The 17,738-nt window shown below is 48.9% G+C and overlaps 1 protein-coding gene across 1 annotated transcript; it reads left to right on the forward strand.

The window, feature by feature from the left end:
• The first annotated feature begins 15,770 nt into the window (after window positions 1–15,770).
• LOC127309231 (pathogenesis-related protein PR-1) lies at window positions 15,771–16,666 on the forward strand. Its single transcript, XM_051340154.2, has one exon. The coding sequence runs from the start codon at window positions 15,882–15,884 to the stop codon at window positions 16,422–16,424; it is 543 nt and encodes a 180-aa protein (XP_051196114.1). The 5' UTR covers window positions 15,771–15,881; the 3' UTR covers window positions 16,425–16,666.
• The last annotated feature ends 1,072 nt before the right edge of the window (window positions 16,667–17,738 follow it).

Below are 17,738 nucleotides of genomic sequence, written 5' to 3' on the forward strand. Positions count from 1 at the left end.
AGGATGAATATCCAATGCCTGTGGCAGAAACATTGATCAATGCAGCTGCTGGCCACAAGGTGTTAAGCTTCATGGATGGCAATGCCGGCTACAACCAAATCTTCATGGCTCCAGAAGATATACACAAGACCGCATTCAGAGTACCAGGATCAGTGGGCTTGTTTGAATATGTGGTCATGACTTTTGGGCTGAAGAATGCCGGTGCAACGTACCAACGAGCCATGAATTATATTTTTCATGATCTGATCGGCAAGTTGGTGGAAATCTACATCGATGACGTGGTGGTCAAGTCTGTCTCCATGGAGGGACACTTGGATGATCTGCGACGCATCCTAGACCGAACTCGGAAATTCGGACTGAGAATGAATCCAAAGAAGTGTGCCTTTGGTGTGACGGCCGGTCAGTTCCAAGGTTCTCTGGTTCATGAACGAGGAATTGAGATCGGCCTGAAAAGTCAGGAAGCAGTACGTACCATGCAGCCACCTACCACGAAGAAGGAGCTCCAACGTCTCATCGGCAAGATCAACTTCGTCCGACGGTTCATCTCTAATCTATCAGGACGAATTGAGCCGTTCATGGCGTTGGTGAAGATCAAATCTGATGACGAGTTTCACTGGGGGGCAGAACAGCAGCAAGCATTTGACGAGATTAAGCGGTATCTGACAACGCCGCCTGTGCTAGTTCCACCTCAGCAAGATAGGCCATTCTATATCTACTTGTCAGTAGCTGACCACGTCCATTGCTTCAGTGGTGGTGCAACTCTACGAGGGTGTTGAAAAGGTCGTATTCTACCTCAGCCGGAGGATGTTGGATGCAGAGACAAGGTATCCTGAGGTCGAGAAGTTGTGCCTCTGCCTGTTCTTCACCTGCACCAAGCTCCATCACATCCTTTTGACGGCAGAAATCATCGTCATATGCAAGTCAGACGTTGTCAAGCATATGCTGTCGGCTCCAGTTTTGAAAGGCCGACTTGGTAAGTGGATGTTTGCGTTATCGGAATTCGATCTCCGGTATCAGCCTGCGAAAGCAGTCAAAGGACAAGCGTTGGCCGATCTCATAGCTGAGCGGATTAATACTAATATAGCAGCACTATCTGTACGTGCATGGGCTATGTTCTTCGATGGATCGGCTTGTGACGACGGTTGTGGCATCGGCATTTTGCTCGTGTCGCCTCGGGGGGCAAATTATTCCTTCTCCATCAGGCTATCTACCCCTTGCACTAACAATGTCGCTGAGTATGAGGCAGTACGCAAGGGAATGGAGTTGCTTTTGGAAGCCGGGGCAGAAGCGGTGGAACTTTTTGGAGACTCGAAGTTGGTGATCTCCCAGCTCACGGATGAGTACAAGTGCGAGAGTGAGTCACTCTTCCCATATTGGATGGAATGCCGCGAGCTGATGACAAATTTTCGGTACATCAACTTCAATTGGGTCCCAAGATCTCAAAATACCGAGGCCAACGATCTCGCACAGATGGCATCAGGCTACAAGGACATACCAGACGGGTCAGAAGTTCAGGTGCAGTTCCTAGAACAGGATGACCGGAGAGCCGATATCTTCAATTACTTGAAGGATTCGGCTCGGGGGGCACCTAAACGGATAAGATACAAGGCCATGAAATATGTCCTTATAGGAGATGACATGTTCTACAGGACGTTGGAAGGGTTACTGCTCAAGTACCTGGGACCAACTGAGTCTAATCGGCTCCTACATGAGGTGCATGAAGGCGCCTGTGGAACTCACCAATCGGCTCATAAGATGAAGTGGCTGATCAGGCGATCAGGGTTTTATTGGCCCACCATGCTGGAGGATTGCTTCAAGTACTACAAGGGATGCCAAGCACGTCAGATGTTCGGGAAGATTCAGATGGTACCCGCATCAGCAATGAATCCCATCATCAAGCCTTGGCCATTCCGAGGTTGGGGCATGGATATGATCGGCAAAATCCATCCTGCGTCGAGCAAAGGCCACGAGTGGATCCTGGCCATTACAGATTACTTCACCAAATGGGTGGAGGCCGTCCCTATGAAGAAGGTAAAATCCGAAGATGTTATCAAATTTGTGAAAGAACACGTTATTCATAGGTTCGGGATTCCTCAAACCATCACGACCGATGGAGGTTCGGTCTTCATCTCTAAAGAATTCAGGAAATTCTGTGATGAGATGGGAATTAAGCTGATCCGATCATCTCCATACTATGCTCAAGCCAACGGGCAAGCTGAAGCGTCCAATCAGAGCCAGATCAAGCTGATTAAGAGGAAGATTGACGAGAACCCTAGGGTTTGGCATGAAACATTGTCAGAAGCTTTGTGGGCCTATCGCATGTCATGCCATGGAGCTATAAAAACTTCGCCATACCAGCTCGTCTATGGGCAGGAAGCCGTATTGCCTTGGGAAATTACGGCTGGATCGAGACGTGTCACGTTTCAGAATGACTTGACAGCTGAAGAATATGCAGCTCTGATGAGTGATACTATTGAGGATGCAACTGAACTGAGACTTTGGTCGTTGGAGAAGATTAAAGAGAACAAAGCCAGGGTAGCTCGTGCATACAATAAGAAGGTGAGACCAAAGGAGTTTCGAGTTGGTGATCTAGTATGGGAAGCAGTGTTGCCATTAGGAACCAAGGATAAAGCATATGGCAAATGGTCTCCTAATTGGCACGGTCCATACAAAGTCGTCCAGGTTTTGAAGGGTAATGCATACATGCTGGAGCAGCTGGACGGCGCTAAGTTCCCAGCAGCTGTCAATGGTCAGCACCTCAAGAAATATTTCCCAAGCATGTGGGACGATGGACAGTGAAACATGGGGGCCGATTCATAAAATCGGCCAGTAAAAAAAATTATATACAAATCCCAGCCGATGCGCAGACATCGACTTGAGAAATATGGATACCAGTACAGTCGATGCACGGACATCGACTTTAGAATAATAAAAAAGCCGATGCATAGCCATCGACTCTGGAGGAACAAGCTCAAATTGAGCAGGTTAACAGATCGGTTTCAGGCCAGGAGATCATGGCATTTGAGATGATTTTCTCATTGGATTTGGTGAGGAGTTGAGTCTGCGCGTTTGAGATCGGAGGATGGCGTAGACACGGATAAGATCTGTTTGACTGCATGAATAGGCAACCGATTTGGCCTTAAAATGCGTGTTATGGTAGGAGCCGATGCTCTGCCGTCGGCTCTTTGAGCGTTGACTTCATTTGACAATCGGCAAATTAGGCAAAAAGACAAAATTAATAGAGGAATATTTTCTTCATTAATAAGAGGATTTTTACAAAGAAAGAGCCGATTGCTCAAGGGAGGAAGAACAAAAGAAAGGCTTATTGGCCAATCTACTGCTACTACTAGACCTATACTAGTAGACCCTACTCTACGGGCCGTCACTGCCCTCGTCGTCGGGGCTCTCGTCGGCGCTGCTGCCGGCGAGCTCCTCGTCGCTGCTCCCATAGCCCTCTATGGGAGCCTCCACCTCCTCCTCGTCGTCGTCGTCATCATCCGATCCGGCGCGGAAGCGTTTCGCCGGCGGATAGTCCTCGAGGGAGTCGTCGTCGTCTTCTTCTTCCTCCTCCTCGGAGGAAGTGTAGCCGTCCCAGGAGAACGAGTCGTCCTCGCTCGTCGCTTCCACTTCCCCATTGGCGAGGAACTGAAGGTCGTCGTCGCCACTGGTCAAGGACTTGTCGTCCTCGGACCAGACGTAGGGCTCGTGGTCCTCGTTGTCCCACTCCGTTGCAGCGAGGATGTCGTGCGCCGCCAGCGAGCCCCACTCCGGCGTCGGCTCACGAGATGAGGAAGAATCGGAGAAGAGATCTGACGAGGTGGAGGAGGATGAAGAGGAGAAGGATTGGGAAGAAAGATCCGACGAGGCGGAGGAGGAAGAAGAGGAAGACATGGCTACAGGAGATGGGGAATTTTTGGGGTGCCGATGGCCAGAACAGAGCAAGGGGATGAAGAGGCGAACTGTTCAGCGCGGTTAAATAAAGGGGATATAGTGGTGATTCAATGCCACAGCAGTTTCCGAGGAAGTGGTGCCCAAAGAGAAAAAAAAACAACGGTCAAATCACGCGGAGAAGTTGAGAAGGCGAGGCATCATGATGAAGGATACTGCGACGGTTTTGCCCTGCCACGACATGACCCGACGAGGAAAAAGCAGAGTGATTTTGGAATTATCAATTCCAAAACCAGGGGGGCATGTGTTATCACCAGAATTTGACCGGATCAGAGGTGGGCCGTAATTAAGATGGGCTTGAAGAATATACATAGAAGATATACATGAAGCGGCCTTGTACAAGAAAGTTTGGGCTAGTTTGCCCGTGTATCTGTAAATATAGTAGGATCCGTGTCGGTTAGGTAGAATCTGGCTCGTGCACGGTTGGGATTATCCCACGTTAGAAAGTCTACGGACTATAAATATGTATCTAGGGTTATTGAGAAAAACAACAATCACGTTCACCACAAACCAATCTAGGCGCATCGCCAACCCCCTTGTTTCGAGGGTTTCTTCCGGGCAAGCATCATGCTGCCTAGATCTTGCGATCTAGGCAGTATACGTTTATTCATTGTTCATGCGTTGCTCGTGCTGAAGCCTTGTTGATGGCGAGCAACGTAGTTATCATAGATGTGTTAGGGTTAGCATTGTTTCATCGTGTAACATGCTTTCGTCCATGCAACCCTTAGACGTCTAGCCGCTCTTACACCTATCTTAGGTGTAAGGGCGGCACCTTGCTTGATCTATGTTTAGTAGATCCGATCCGTTATGATTGCTCCTTCTTCTTCAAGGATTAGTTTAATATCTGCATATTTAGGCCTTGCAAACGGGTTGAAGGATCCAGTGGCGCGTAGGGTGTAGTTTGCTAGCCCTAGATAAGATGTTCCGGGAATCAACTCTATGTTGGTTTTTAGGCCTTGTCTAGGGCTGGTCTATTATCATCTTACGTGGCCGCCAGGCTCAATCACGTGTAGGATGTTCCGATTATGCGGTGAAAACCCTAAATCGTCGTAGGTCGCTTTAGCTTTATATCGATCAAGCAGGACCACCATGTGATCGTAGACCTCATACGAACCATGGGTGGATCGGCTCCTTGAGCCGATTCACAGGACAACCTGAGAGCCGATCGAGGCTCGTATTTAATGTTTACGTGCATGCCATGCAGGAAACTAAGCGAAGCAAATCCATCACCTTCCTGATCAGGTATAGATCAGGTGGCACGCCCTTGCACCAGCATCGGGACGTGTGTACCAGGAGCTTTGCGGGCCGTCGCTCGAGGGACCAGGGCCAGCCGCAGCTCTGAGTTGTTCCCGGCTCTACGTGTTGCCAGCCGTTGCTCGCCGGTGGGTTTCGTATGCCAACACCTAAGATAGGTGTAAGGGCGGCTAGACGTCTAAGGGTTGCATGGACAAAAGCATATAACACGGTAAAACAATGCTAACCCTAACACATCTATGATAACTACGTCGCTCGCCATCAACAAGGTTTCAGCACGAGCAACGCATGAACAACGAATAAACGTATACTGCCTAGATCGCAAGATGCGATCTAGGCAGCATGATGCTTACCCGGAAGAAACCCTCGAAACAAAGGGGTTGGCGATGCGCCTAGATTGGTTTGTGGTGTGACTTTTGGGCTGAAGAATGCCGGTGCAACGTACCAACGAGCCATGAATTATATTTTTCATGATCTGATCGGCAAGTTGGTGGAAATCTACATCGATGACGTGGTGGTCAAGTCTGTCTCCATGGAGGGGCACTTGGATGATCTGCGACGCATCCTAGACCGAACTCGGAAATTCGGACTGAGAATGAATCCAAAGAAGTGTGCCTTTGGTGCGACGGCCGGTCAGTTCCTAGGTTTTCTGGTTCTTGAACGAGGAATTGAGATCGGCCTGAAAATTCAAGAGGCAGTATGTACCATGCAGCCGCCTACCACGAAGAAGGAGCTCCAACATCTCATCGGCAAGATCAACTTCGTCCGTCGGTTCATCTCTAATCTGTCAGGATGAATTGAGCCGTTCATGGTGTTGGTAAAGGTCAAATCTGATGACGAGTTTCACTGGGGGGCAGAACAGCAGCAAGCGTTTGACGAGATTAAGCGGTATCTGACAACGCCGCCTGTGCTAGTTCCACCTCAGCAAGACAGGCCGTTCTATATCTACTTATCAGTGGCTGACACGTCCATCGCTTCAGTGGTGGTGCAACTCTATGAGGGTGTTGAAAAGGTCGTATTCTACCTCAGCCGGAGGATGTTGGATGCAGAGACAAGGTATCCTGAGGTCGAGAAGTTATGCCTCTGCCTGTTCTTCACCTGCACCAAGCTTCATCACATCCTTTTGACGGCAGAAATCATCGTCATATGCAAGTCAGACGTTGTCAAGCACATGCTGTCGGCTCCTGTTTTGAAAGGCCGACTTGGTAAGTGGATGTTTGCGTTATCGGAATTCGATCTCCGGTATCAGCCTGCGAAAGCAGTCAAGGGACAAGCGTTGGCCCATCTCATAGCTGAGCGGATTAATACTAATATAGCAGCACTATCTGTACGTGCATGGGCTATGTTCTTCGATGGATCGGCTTGTGACGACGGTTGTGGCATCGGCATTTTGCTCGTGTCGCCTCGGGGGGCAAATTATTCCTTCTCCATCAGGCTATCTACCCCTTGCACTAACAATGTCGCTGAGTATGAGGCAGTACGCAAGGGAATGGAGTTGCTTTTGGAAGCCGGGGCAGAAGCGGTGGAACTTTTTGGAGACTCGAAGTTGGTGATCTCCCAGCTCACGGATGAGTACAAGTGCGAGAGTGAGTCACTCTTCCCATATTGGATGGAATGCCGCGAGCTGATGACAAAATTTTGGTACATCAACTTCAATTGGGTCCCAAGATCTCAAAATACCGAGGCCAACGATTTCGCACAGATGGCATCAGGCTACAAGGACATACCAGACGGGTCAGAAGTTCAGGTGCAGTTCCTAGAACAGGATGACTGGAGAGCCGATATCTTCAATTACTTGAAGGATTCGGCTCGGGGGGGCACCTAAACGGATAAGATACAAGGCCATGAAATATGTCCTTATAGTAGATGACATGTTCTACAGGACGTTGGAAGGGTTACTACTCAAATGCCTGGGACCAACTGAGTCTAATCGGCTCTTACATGAGGTGCATGAAGGCGCCTGTGGAACTCACCAATCGGCTCATAAGATGAAGTGGCTGATTAGGCGATCAGGATTATATTGGCCCACCATGCTTGAGGACTGCTTCAAGTACTACAAAGGATGCCAAGCGTGTCAGATGTTCGGGAAGATTCAGATGGTACCCGCATCAGCAATGAATCCCATCATCAAGCCTTGGCCATTCCGAGGTTGGGGCATGGATATGATCGGCAAAATCCATCCCGCGTCGAGCAAAGGCCACGAGTGGATCCTGGCCATTACAGATTACTTCACCAAATGGGTGGAGGCCGTCCCTATGAAGAAGGTAAAATCAGAAGATGTTATCAAATAAGTGGTGAAGAACACGTTATTCATAGGTTCGGGATTCCTCAAACCATCACGACCGATGGAGGTTCGGTCTTCATCTCTAAAGAATTCAGAAAATTCTGTGATGAGATGGGAATTAAGCTGATCCGATCATCTCCATACTATGCTCAAGCCAACGGGCAAGCTGAAGCGTCCAATCAGAGCCTGATCAAGCTGATTAAGAGGAAAATTGACGAGAACCCTAGGGTTTGGCATGAAACATTGTCAGAAGCTTTGTGGGCCTATCGCATGTCATGCCATGGAGCTATAAAAACTTCGCCATACCAGCTCGTCTATGGGCAGGAAGCCGTATTGCCTTGGGAAATTACGGCTGGATCGAGACGTGTCACGTTTCAGAATGACCTGACAGCTGAAGAATATGCAGCTCTGATGAGTGATACTATTGAGGATGCAACGGAACTTAGACTTTGGTCGTTGGAGAAGATTAAAGAGAACAAAGCAAGGGTAGCTCGTGCATACAATAAGAAGGTGAGACCAAAGGAGTTTCAAGTTGGTGATCTAGTATGGGAAGCAGTGTTGCCACTAGGAACCAAGGATAAAGCATATGGCAAATGGTCTCCTAATTGGCACGGTCCATACAAAGTCGTCCAGGTTTTGAAGGGTAATGCATACATGTTGGAGCAGCTGGACGGCGCTAAGTTCCCAGCAGCTGTCAATGGTCAGCATCTCAAGAAGTATTTCCCAAGCATGTGGGATGATGGACAGTAAAACATGGGGGCCGATGTATAAAATCGGCCAGTAAAAAAAAATTATATGCAAATCACAGCCGATGCACAGACATCGACTTGAGAAAATGTGGATGCCAGTACAGCCGATGCACGGACATCGACTTTAGAACAATAAAGAGCCGATGCAGAGCCATCGACTCTAGAGGAACAAGCTCAAATTGAGCAGGTTAACAGATCAGTTTCAAGCCAGAGTCCATGGCATTTGAGATGATTCTCTCATTGGATTTGCTGAGGAGTCGAATCTGCGCGTTTGAGATTGGAGGATGGCGTAGACACGGATAAGATCTGCTTGACTGCGTGAATAGGCAACCGATTTGGCCTTAAAATGCGTGTTATGGTAGGAGCCGATGTTCTGCCATCGGCTCTTTGAGCGTTGACTTCGTTTGACAATCGGAAAAATTAACAAGAAAGCAAAATTAATAGAGGAATATTTTCTTCATTAATAAGGGAATTTCTTACAAAGAAAGAGCCGATTGCTCAAGGGAGGAAGAACAAAAGAAAGGTCTATTGACCAATCTGCTACTACTACTACTAGGTCTATACTAGCCGGTCCTAGTCTACGGGCCGTCGCTGCCCTCGTCGTCTTCGGAGCTCTTGTCGGCGCTGCTGCCGGCGGGCTCCTCGTCACTGCTCCAGCGGCCCCCATTGGGGGCCTCCTCATCTTCATCATCGTCGTCGTCGTCGTCGTCGTCTGACCCGGCGCGGAAATGCTTCGCCGGCGGGTAATCCTCGAGGGAGTCGTCGTCGTCGTCTTCCTCCTCCTCTTCCTCGGAGGAGGTGTAGTCGTCCCAGGAGAACAAGTCATCCTCGCTCTCCGATTCCAGTTCCCCATCGGCGAGGAACTGGAGTTCTTCTTCTCCGCTGGTCAAGGACTTGTCGTCCTCGGACCAGACGGAGGAGGTGTGGTCCTCCTGGTCCCACTCCCCTGGGGCGCGCTCGTCGTGCGCCGCCATCTGAGCCGCCATCGGATCCCACTCTGGCGTGGGTTCGCGGGAGGAGGAGGAGGAGGAGGAGAAGGACTGGGAGGAGAGATCCGACGAGGCGGAGGAGGAAGAGGAGGAAGACATTGCTCTGAGATTGGGGTTTCTTGGTGCCGATGGCCAGAACAGAGCAAGGGGATGAAGTGGCGAAATTGTTTGGAGCGGTTAAATAAAAGGGGATATAGTGGAGATTTAATGCCACAGCAGTTTCCGAGGAAGTGGTGCCAAGAAAAAAAAACAACGGTCAAATCACGCGGAGAAGTTGAGAAGGCAAGGCATCATGATGAAGGATAGTGCGACGGTTTTGCTCTGCCACGACATGACCCGACGAAGAAAAAGCAGAGTGATTTTGGAATTATCAATTCCAAAACCAGGGGGGCATGTGTTATCACCAGAATTTGACCGGATCAGAGGTGGGCCGTAATTAAGATGGGCTTGGAGAATATACATGGAAGATATACATGAAGCGGCCTTGTACACGAAGTTTAGGCTAGTTTGCCCTTGTATCTGTAATCATAGTAGGATACGTGTCGGTTAGATTAGAATTTGGCTCGTGCACGGTTGGGATTACTCCCACGTTAGAAAGTCTACGTACTATAAATATGTATCTAGGGTTATTGAGAAAAAACAACAATCACGTTCATCACAAACCAATCTAGGCGCATCGCCAACCACTTGTTTCGAGGGTTTCTTCCGGGTAAGCATCATGCTGCCTAGCGATCTAGGCAGTATACGTTTATTCGTTATTCATGCGTTGCTCGTGCTGAAGCCTTGTTGATGGCGAGCAACGTAGTTATCATAGATGTGTTAGGGTTAGCATTGTTTCATCGTATTACATGCTTTCGTCCATGCAACCCTTAGACGTCTAGCCGCCCTTACACCTATCTTAGGTGTAAGGGCGGCACCTCGCTTGATCATTACCTAGTAGATCCGATCCGTTATGATTGTTCCTTGTTCTTCAAGGATTAGTTTAATATCTACATAGTTAGGCCTTGCAAACGGGTTGAAGGATCCAGTAGCACGTAGGGTGTAGTTTGCTAACCCTAGATAAGATGTTCCGGGGGTCAACTTCATGTTGGTTTTTAGGCCTTGTCTAGGGTTGGTTTATTATCACCGTGCGTGGCTGCCAGGCTCAATCACGCGTAGGATGTTCCGATTATGTGGTGAAAACCCTAAATCGTCGTAGGTCGTTTTAGCTATATGTTGATCAAGCAGGACCACCATGTGATCGTAGACCTCATACGAACCATGGGTGGATCGGCTCCTTGAGCCGATTCACAGGACAACCTGAGAGCCGATCGAGGCTCGTATTTAACGTTTACGTGTATGCCATGCAGGAAACTAAGCGAAGCAAATCCATCACCTTCCTGATCAGGTATAGATCAGGTGGCACGCCCTTGCACCAGCATCGGGACGTGCGTACCAGGAGCTTTGCGGGCCGTCGCTCGAGGGACCAGGGCCAGCCGCAGCTCTGAGTTGTTCCCGGCTCTACGTGTTGCCAGCCGTTGCTCGCCGGTGGGTTTCGGACGCCAACACGTTATTCATAGGTTCGGGATTCCTCAAACCATCACGACCGATGGAGGTTCGGTCTTCATCTCTAAAGAATTCAGGAAATTCTGTGATGAGATGGGAATTAAGCTGATCCGATCATCTCCATACTATGCTCAAGCCAACGGGCAAGCTGAAGCGTCCAATCAGAGCATGATCAAGCTGATTAAGAGAAAAATTGACGAGAACCCTAGGGTTTGGCATGAAACATTGTCAGAAGCTTTGTGGGCCTATCGCATGTCATGCCATGGAGCTATAAAAACTTCGCCATACCAGCTCGTCTATGGGCAGGAGGCCGTACTGCCTTGGGAAATTACGGCTGGATCGAGACGTGTCACGTTTCGGAATGACCTGACAGCTGAAGAATATGCAGCTATGATGAGTGATACTATTGAGGATGCAACGGAACTGAGACTTTGGTCGTTGGAGAAGATTAAAGAGAACAAAGCCAGGGTAGCTCGTGCATACAATAAGAAGGTGAGACCAAAGGAGTTCCAAGTTGGTGATCTAGTATGGGAAGCAGTGTTGCCATTAGGAACCAAGGATAAAGCATATGGCAAATGGTCTCCTAATTGGCACGGTCCATACAAAGTCGTCCAGGTTTTGAAGGGTAATGCATACATGCTGGAGCAGCTGGACGGTGCTAAGTTTCCAGCAGCTGTCAATGGTCAGCACCTCAAGAAATATTTCCCAAGCATGTGGGACGATGGACAGTGAAACATGGGGGCCGATTCATAAAATCGGCCAGTAAAAAAAAATTTATATACAAATCACAGCCGATGCGCAGACATCGACTTGAGAAATATGGATACCAGTACAGCCGATGCACGGACATCGACTTTAGAATAATAAAAAAGCCGATGCATAGCCATCGACTCTGGAGGAACAAGCTCAAATTGACCAGGTTAATAGATCGGTTTCAGGCCAGGAGATCATGGCATTTGAGATGATTTTCTCATTGGATTTGGTGAGGAGTTGAGTCTGCGCGTTTGAGATCGGAGGATGGCGTAGACACGGATAAGATCTGTTTGACTGCATGAATAGGCAACCGATTTGGCCTTAAAATGCGTGTTATGGTAGGAGCCGATGCTCTGCCGTCGGCTCTTTGAGCGTTGACTTCGTTTGACAATCGGCAAATTGGGCAAAAAGACAAAATTAATAGAGGAATATTTTATTCATTAATAAGAGGATTTCTTACAAAGAAAGAGCCGATTGCTCAAGGAGGAAGAACAAAAGAAAGGCTTATTGGCCAATCTGCTGCTACTACTAGACCTGTACTAGTAGACCCTACTCTACGGGCCGTCACTGCCCTCGTCGTCGGAGCTCTCGTCGGCGCTGCTGCCGGCGAGCTCCTCGTCGCTGCTCCCATAGCCCTCTATGGGAGCCTCCTCCTCGTCGTCGTCGTCGTCGTCACCATCCGATCCGGCGCGGAAGCGTTTCGCCGGCGGATAGTCCTCGAGGGAGTCGTCGTCGTCTTCTTCTTCCTCCTCCTCGGAGGAAGTGTAGCCGTCCCAGGAGAACGAGTCGTCCTCGCTCGTCGCTTCCAGTTCCCCATTGGCGAGGAACTGAAGGTCGTCGTCGCCACTGGTCAAGGACTTGTCGTCCTCGGACCAGACGTAGGGCTCGTGGTCCTCGTTATCCCACTCCGTTGCGGCGAGGATGTCGTGCGCCGCCAGCGAGCCCCACTCCGGCGTCGGCTCACGAGATGAGGAAGAATCGGAGAAGAGATCTGACGAGGTGGAGGAGGACGAAGAGGAGAAGGATTGGGAAGAAAGATCCGACGAGGCGGAGGAGGAAGAAGAGGAAGACATGGCTACAGGAGATGGGGAATTTTTTGGGTGCCGATGGCCAGAACAGAGCAAGGGGATGAAGAGGCGAACTGTTCGGCGCGGTTAAATAAAGGGGATATAGTGGTGATTCAATGCCACAGCAGTTTCCGAGGAAGTGGTGCCCAAAGAGAAAAAAAAACAACGGTCAAATCACGCGGAGAAGTTGAGAAGGCGAGGCATCATGATGAAGGATACTGCAACGGTTTTGCCCTGCCACGACATGACCCGACGAGGAAAAAGCAGAGTGATTTTGGAATTATCAATTCCAAAACCAGGGGGGCATGTGTTATCACCAGAATTTGAACGGATCAGAGGTGGGCCGTAATTAAGATGGGCTTGAAGAATATACATAGAAGATATACATGAAGCAGCCTTGTACAAGAAAGTTTGGGCTAGTTTGCCCGTGTATCTGTAAATATAGTAGGATCCGTGTCGGTTAGGTAGAATCTGGCTCGTGCACGGTTGAGATTATTCCCGCGTTAGAAAGTCTACGGACTATAAATATGTATCTAGGGTTATTGAGAAAAACAACAATCACGTTCACCACAAACCAATCTAGGCGCATCGCCAACCCCCTTGTTTCGAGGGTTTCTTCCGGGTAAGCATCATGCTGCCTAGATCGCATCTTGCGATCTAGGCAGTATACGTTTATTCGTTATTCATGCGTTGCTCGTGCTGAAGCCTTGTTGATGGCGAGCAACGTAGTTATCATAGATGTGTTAGGGTTAGCATTGTTTCATCGTATTACATGCTTTCGTCCATGCAACCCTTAGACGTCTAGCCGCCCTTACACCTATCTTAGGTGTAAGGGGCGGCACCTCGCTTGATCATTATCTAGTAGATCCGATCCGTTATGATTGTTCCTTTTTCTTCAAGGATTAGTTTAATATCTACATAGTTAGGCCTTGCAAACGGGTTGAAGAATCCAGTAGCACGTAGGGTGTAGTTTGCTAACCCTAGATAAGATGTTCCGGGGGTCAACTTCATGTTGGTTTTTAGGCATTGTCTAGAGTTGGTTTATTATCACCGTGCGTGGCTGCCAGGCTCAATCACGCGTAGGATGTTCCGATTATGTGGTGAAAACCCTAAATCGTCGTAGGTCGTTTTAGCTATATGTTGATCAAGCAGGACCACCATGTGATCGTAGACCTCATACGAACCATGGGTGGATCGGCTCCTTGAGCCGATTCACAGGACAACCTGAGAGCCGATCGAGGCTCGTATTTAATGTTTACGTGTATGCCATGCAGGAAACTAAGCGAAGCAAATCCATCACCTTCCTGATCAGGTATAGATCAGGTGGCACGCCCTTGCACCAGCATCGGGACGTGCGTACCAGGAGCTTTGCGGGCCGTCGCTCGAGGGACCAGGGCCAGCCGCAGCTCTGAGTTGTTCCCGACTCTACGTGTTGCCAGCCGTTGCTCGCCGGTGGGTGTCGGACGCCAACACCGGCACAGAAAATAGATGCTAAAGTCATGATATCATCATTAAGTTCCTCATCTTCCTCCCCTATCCCTGAATCCGAGTCAGAAAAAACCTCCCTAACTGCCGTAGGGTCAAAGCTTTCTAGCTTTGCCTCTTTATTCTCATCTATAATATTATTTTTTCTTTTATTAGCCAAGAATAAGTTACACCTAGCATGCTCCAAATCTTGAATCATAGATATAGATTGTTCAATTTCTATATCATTACTACCCAAGCTAACACCAATACTTCTAGTGATACCAGAAATAAAACTAGGAACTGTATTTAGAACAGTGGGGAATGATTCTTTACCGGGTATAATATTCTCCAAATTCTTCTTCCTCGCCATGTCCTCCGTGTTCTCCATTGTGTGAGTATCTTCCTTGTTTTTGTTTCTGGCACTCCTCCTTCTATTCTCTAACTCATCAGCTGCAGCTTTCTCTTTGGCTCTCTGAATTCTTGCCTCCGCTTCACTCACATTCTTTTGGACACCCAGCTTCTCTTTATTCTGTCCCATGGTCTCAGTCCCCCCATCTCCATCTCCAAGCTGAGCTACTTTGTTGTTCTGCGACTTCTCATCATCCTCATCCTCCATTGCATAGTCAGGGTCTACATTTTCTTTATTGAATCCAGCTTCCTTCCTTTTCATCTCAGCTTCCAACTCCATCTCTTCTACAACTTTCTTATTGATTTCTCTAATTTTTTGAGTTCCCAATCCCAGCTGCCTAGCAAAGCTATCCGGGTGCTCATCATCATCGTCATCAAGGTCACAAGCCTCCAATCTTACCGAGTCTTCCGCAAATGTTTCATTGACTTCATTCACAGCTTTAGTGCCACCACTGTGCATATTCTGTCAATCCAAAAGGATCTTTCTGGTCTCCAACTCTTTTTGAAGGTTCTTGTCCATTTCCTCTTGACTACTTGGCACAAACTGTTCCCCATTGTCATCCAAAAACACCTCACCATCTCTCACCATATCTTCGGATTTCTTTGGAGACTTTGAGGTTTGTGAGCTATCAGGTTGGGACAGTTCCCTTGCTCTTTTTAAGTCTCCAGCACTCATATTTGCACTATCCTGAGATGTCTTGACAGTATCATTGTCACTCACCAGAATACCACCCATCATTGGTTCTCCCTCTTCCACAATATCTTCCAACTCAAAGTATATATCATAGATATATTCCTCATCATTAAGCGGAGCACTGGAAGGTATTTTTCGAGGATCTTTCACTCCAACTTTAGCTCTAATTACCTCACAGCTCCTATACAATTCCATATCAATTTCATACACCTTCCCAATCAGAGAAGCAGCCTCACAGAAGCCCTGATAATGTAGCATTGTTTCTGGGATACCAGACATCTTAACCCAGACAGAAAATAGTTTAAATTTGGCCATATAGCTGTTGGTCCACCTGTTCACACGTACTGTAGCTTTATGTCCTAGAAGACCAAAGAAATTGAAAGCCTTCATCTCATCGATTGATCAATCCCATCTTTACGGAATGTCGTAGAGTATTTCGCGCCCCAAATCACGCAGCAAACATAGGCGAAGATTGATAGGCTGGTAGCACGTAGAACTATCTGGCATGGACTTTTAGGGCGTTCGATTCCACGCCATCGAGCGACATGGACGCCACTACTTCTCTCCCGCACCCTGCCCGGCATAAAACTATCCCACGCCAGGCTCGTATAAATACAATACGCGGCAAAACACATACATCACGGCAGGGGCAGCACCGGCACGTAGGTCAACTACAAGCACCTGCCTCTGCTGCACTATACAGAAAGCTCGCCGTCGATCGAAATGCCTCCTCGCAGCCGCGTCCCCGCCGGGGCGGTCATCCTTTTCGTCGTCGTGGCCATCCTCCTCGTCATCGACGGAGCCGACGCCTGGGGCTACAGGCGGGGCAGCCAGGCGTCCCGCTTCCTGGCGTCGCACAACGCGGCGCGCCGCGCGGTCGGCGTGCGGCCGCTGGCGTGGGACGCAGGTCTGGAGCGGCACGCGCGCAGGTACGCGGTGCAGCGCGCGCGCGCCGGCTGCGCCCTCGTGCACTCGCACGGCCCGTTCGGGGAGAACCTGTTCCGCGGCAGCGGCGTGGGCGGCAGCGGCGGGTGGACGCCGGAGGCGGTGGTGGCAGCGTGGGTGGTGAAGGAGAGGGCCATGTACAGCGTCCAGTCCAACTCATGCCGCGGCCCCCGGGGCGCGTGCGGGCACTACACGCAGATCGTGTGGCGGGGCACCACCAAGGTCGGGTGCGCCATGGCGACCTGCGCCGGCGGCCGCGGCACCTTCGCCGTCTGCGTGTACAACCCGCCCGGTAACTACGCCGGCATGAAGCCCTACTAGAGACTGCTTCTGTGTACCCGATCGACGTGCGCGCGGATATATTGTTGTGCGTGCACGTTCCGGCCGGTGTGTGAGGGCGTTCGAGAATGTCGTCGCGCGCGTCGACGATTATTCTGGGAGGCTGCATATATATTGGGTTGATTTGTTCACGTGGATCGTTTACATGGATCCACCGGTTTGTATATTGTTGAATTCGTTATTCGTTTATGCTTGGTGAAATGGAGGTAATAAGTTGGTTTGAATTCGTTATTTTCTTTTGAAATGGTAATAGGTTTGCCATTTTTATCGATTAGGGAGAACTTTTAGATGCGCCTTGACACAAGGTCAAAACCAATAGAAAGCTTACTCTTGACGCATAATATTACTGAACACTTTAGCCTCGGCGAGGCTCCACATAGTCACCTCCTCGTTGACGGTTGGTGATTCATTCCTAGAAATGTCGGTATTTTTCTTCCTTCATAATTCCACACACTAGCATCACAAGAGTAGCCTCGATGGACCCTTTTTTTTTGGATAACCTCTCTCCACCATTCTTTCACGGTGTATATCGTGTTCCATTGTCGTGCTTGTACGTCTATAAGCCTAGCAAATCATGCCCTCAAGTTTTTCCCCAAATACATCGAGAGTAGCGACATCGCAAGAGGATGTGTGCGTTCGATTTCTTGAATTTGATCGCAAAGCTAAAGGGGGGGCGGGGGGTTTAGCCACTCTCGCCTATGAAGCATATTATCCCTCCAAAGCACTACAGTGGAATGCACTAGCAGTAGTAACGCATAATGTGACATCCTTCAATTTTTTTACCGGAGTGTCGTTGAAGCTGGATGCTAGTAGAAGAAGGTTCTTGCCCATTTTTGAGACAATGGCATGAAATCAAGTGTCTATAAACCTTCGTACTTGGAAGCAAATGTCAGAGTCTGCTCGTGCCGATCTCAAGAACGAGATCCTCACACACTTCTGACATCCGAGGTGAGGACAAGAAGTGGCATGTGCGCGCGGCTCTTTTGATTGCTGGGAAAGGCCTGGAAGAAATGGAAGAGTAATCTCGTGAGGGAGTTCGTGCATAACCATATCACCCCTTTTGCCAAGTTAACGCAGATCTCTGAAGAAAAATGAGCTAAGTTTATGCTGGCCAATGTTGCAAACTAGTGATATGTGACTTGCCATGTTAGGAAGTGTCAATTCTGGTTCGGAGTTGTATGTCGTTGTTCAAAAAATTTAGACGTATCTGTCAATTCTAGTTCTGATTTGTATGTTATGTTGCAATCTGTGACTTGTGACTTGTGGCATACATCCCTGCACTTCTTATTATCTTAT

Source organism: Lolium perenne, chromosome 6 (assembly GCF_019359855.2).
Source record: "Lolium perenne isolate Kyuss_39 chromosome 6, Kyuss_2.0, whole genome shotgun sequence".
NCBI classification, from domain to species: domain Eukaryota; kingdom Viridiplantae; phylum Streptophyta; class Magnoliopsida; order Poales; family Poaceae; genus Lolium; species Lolium perenne.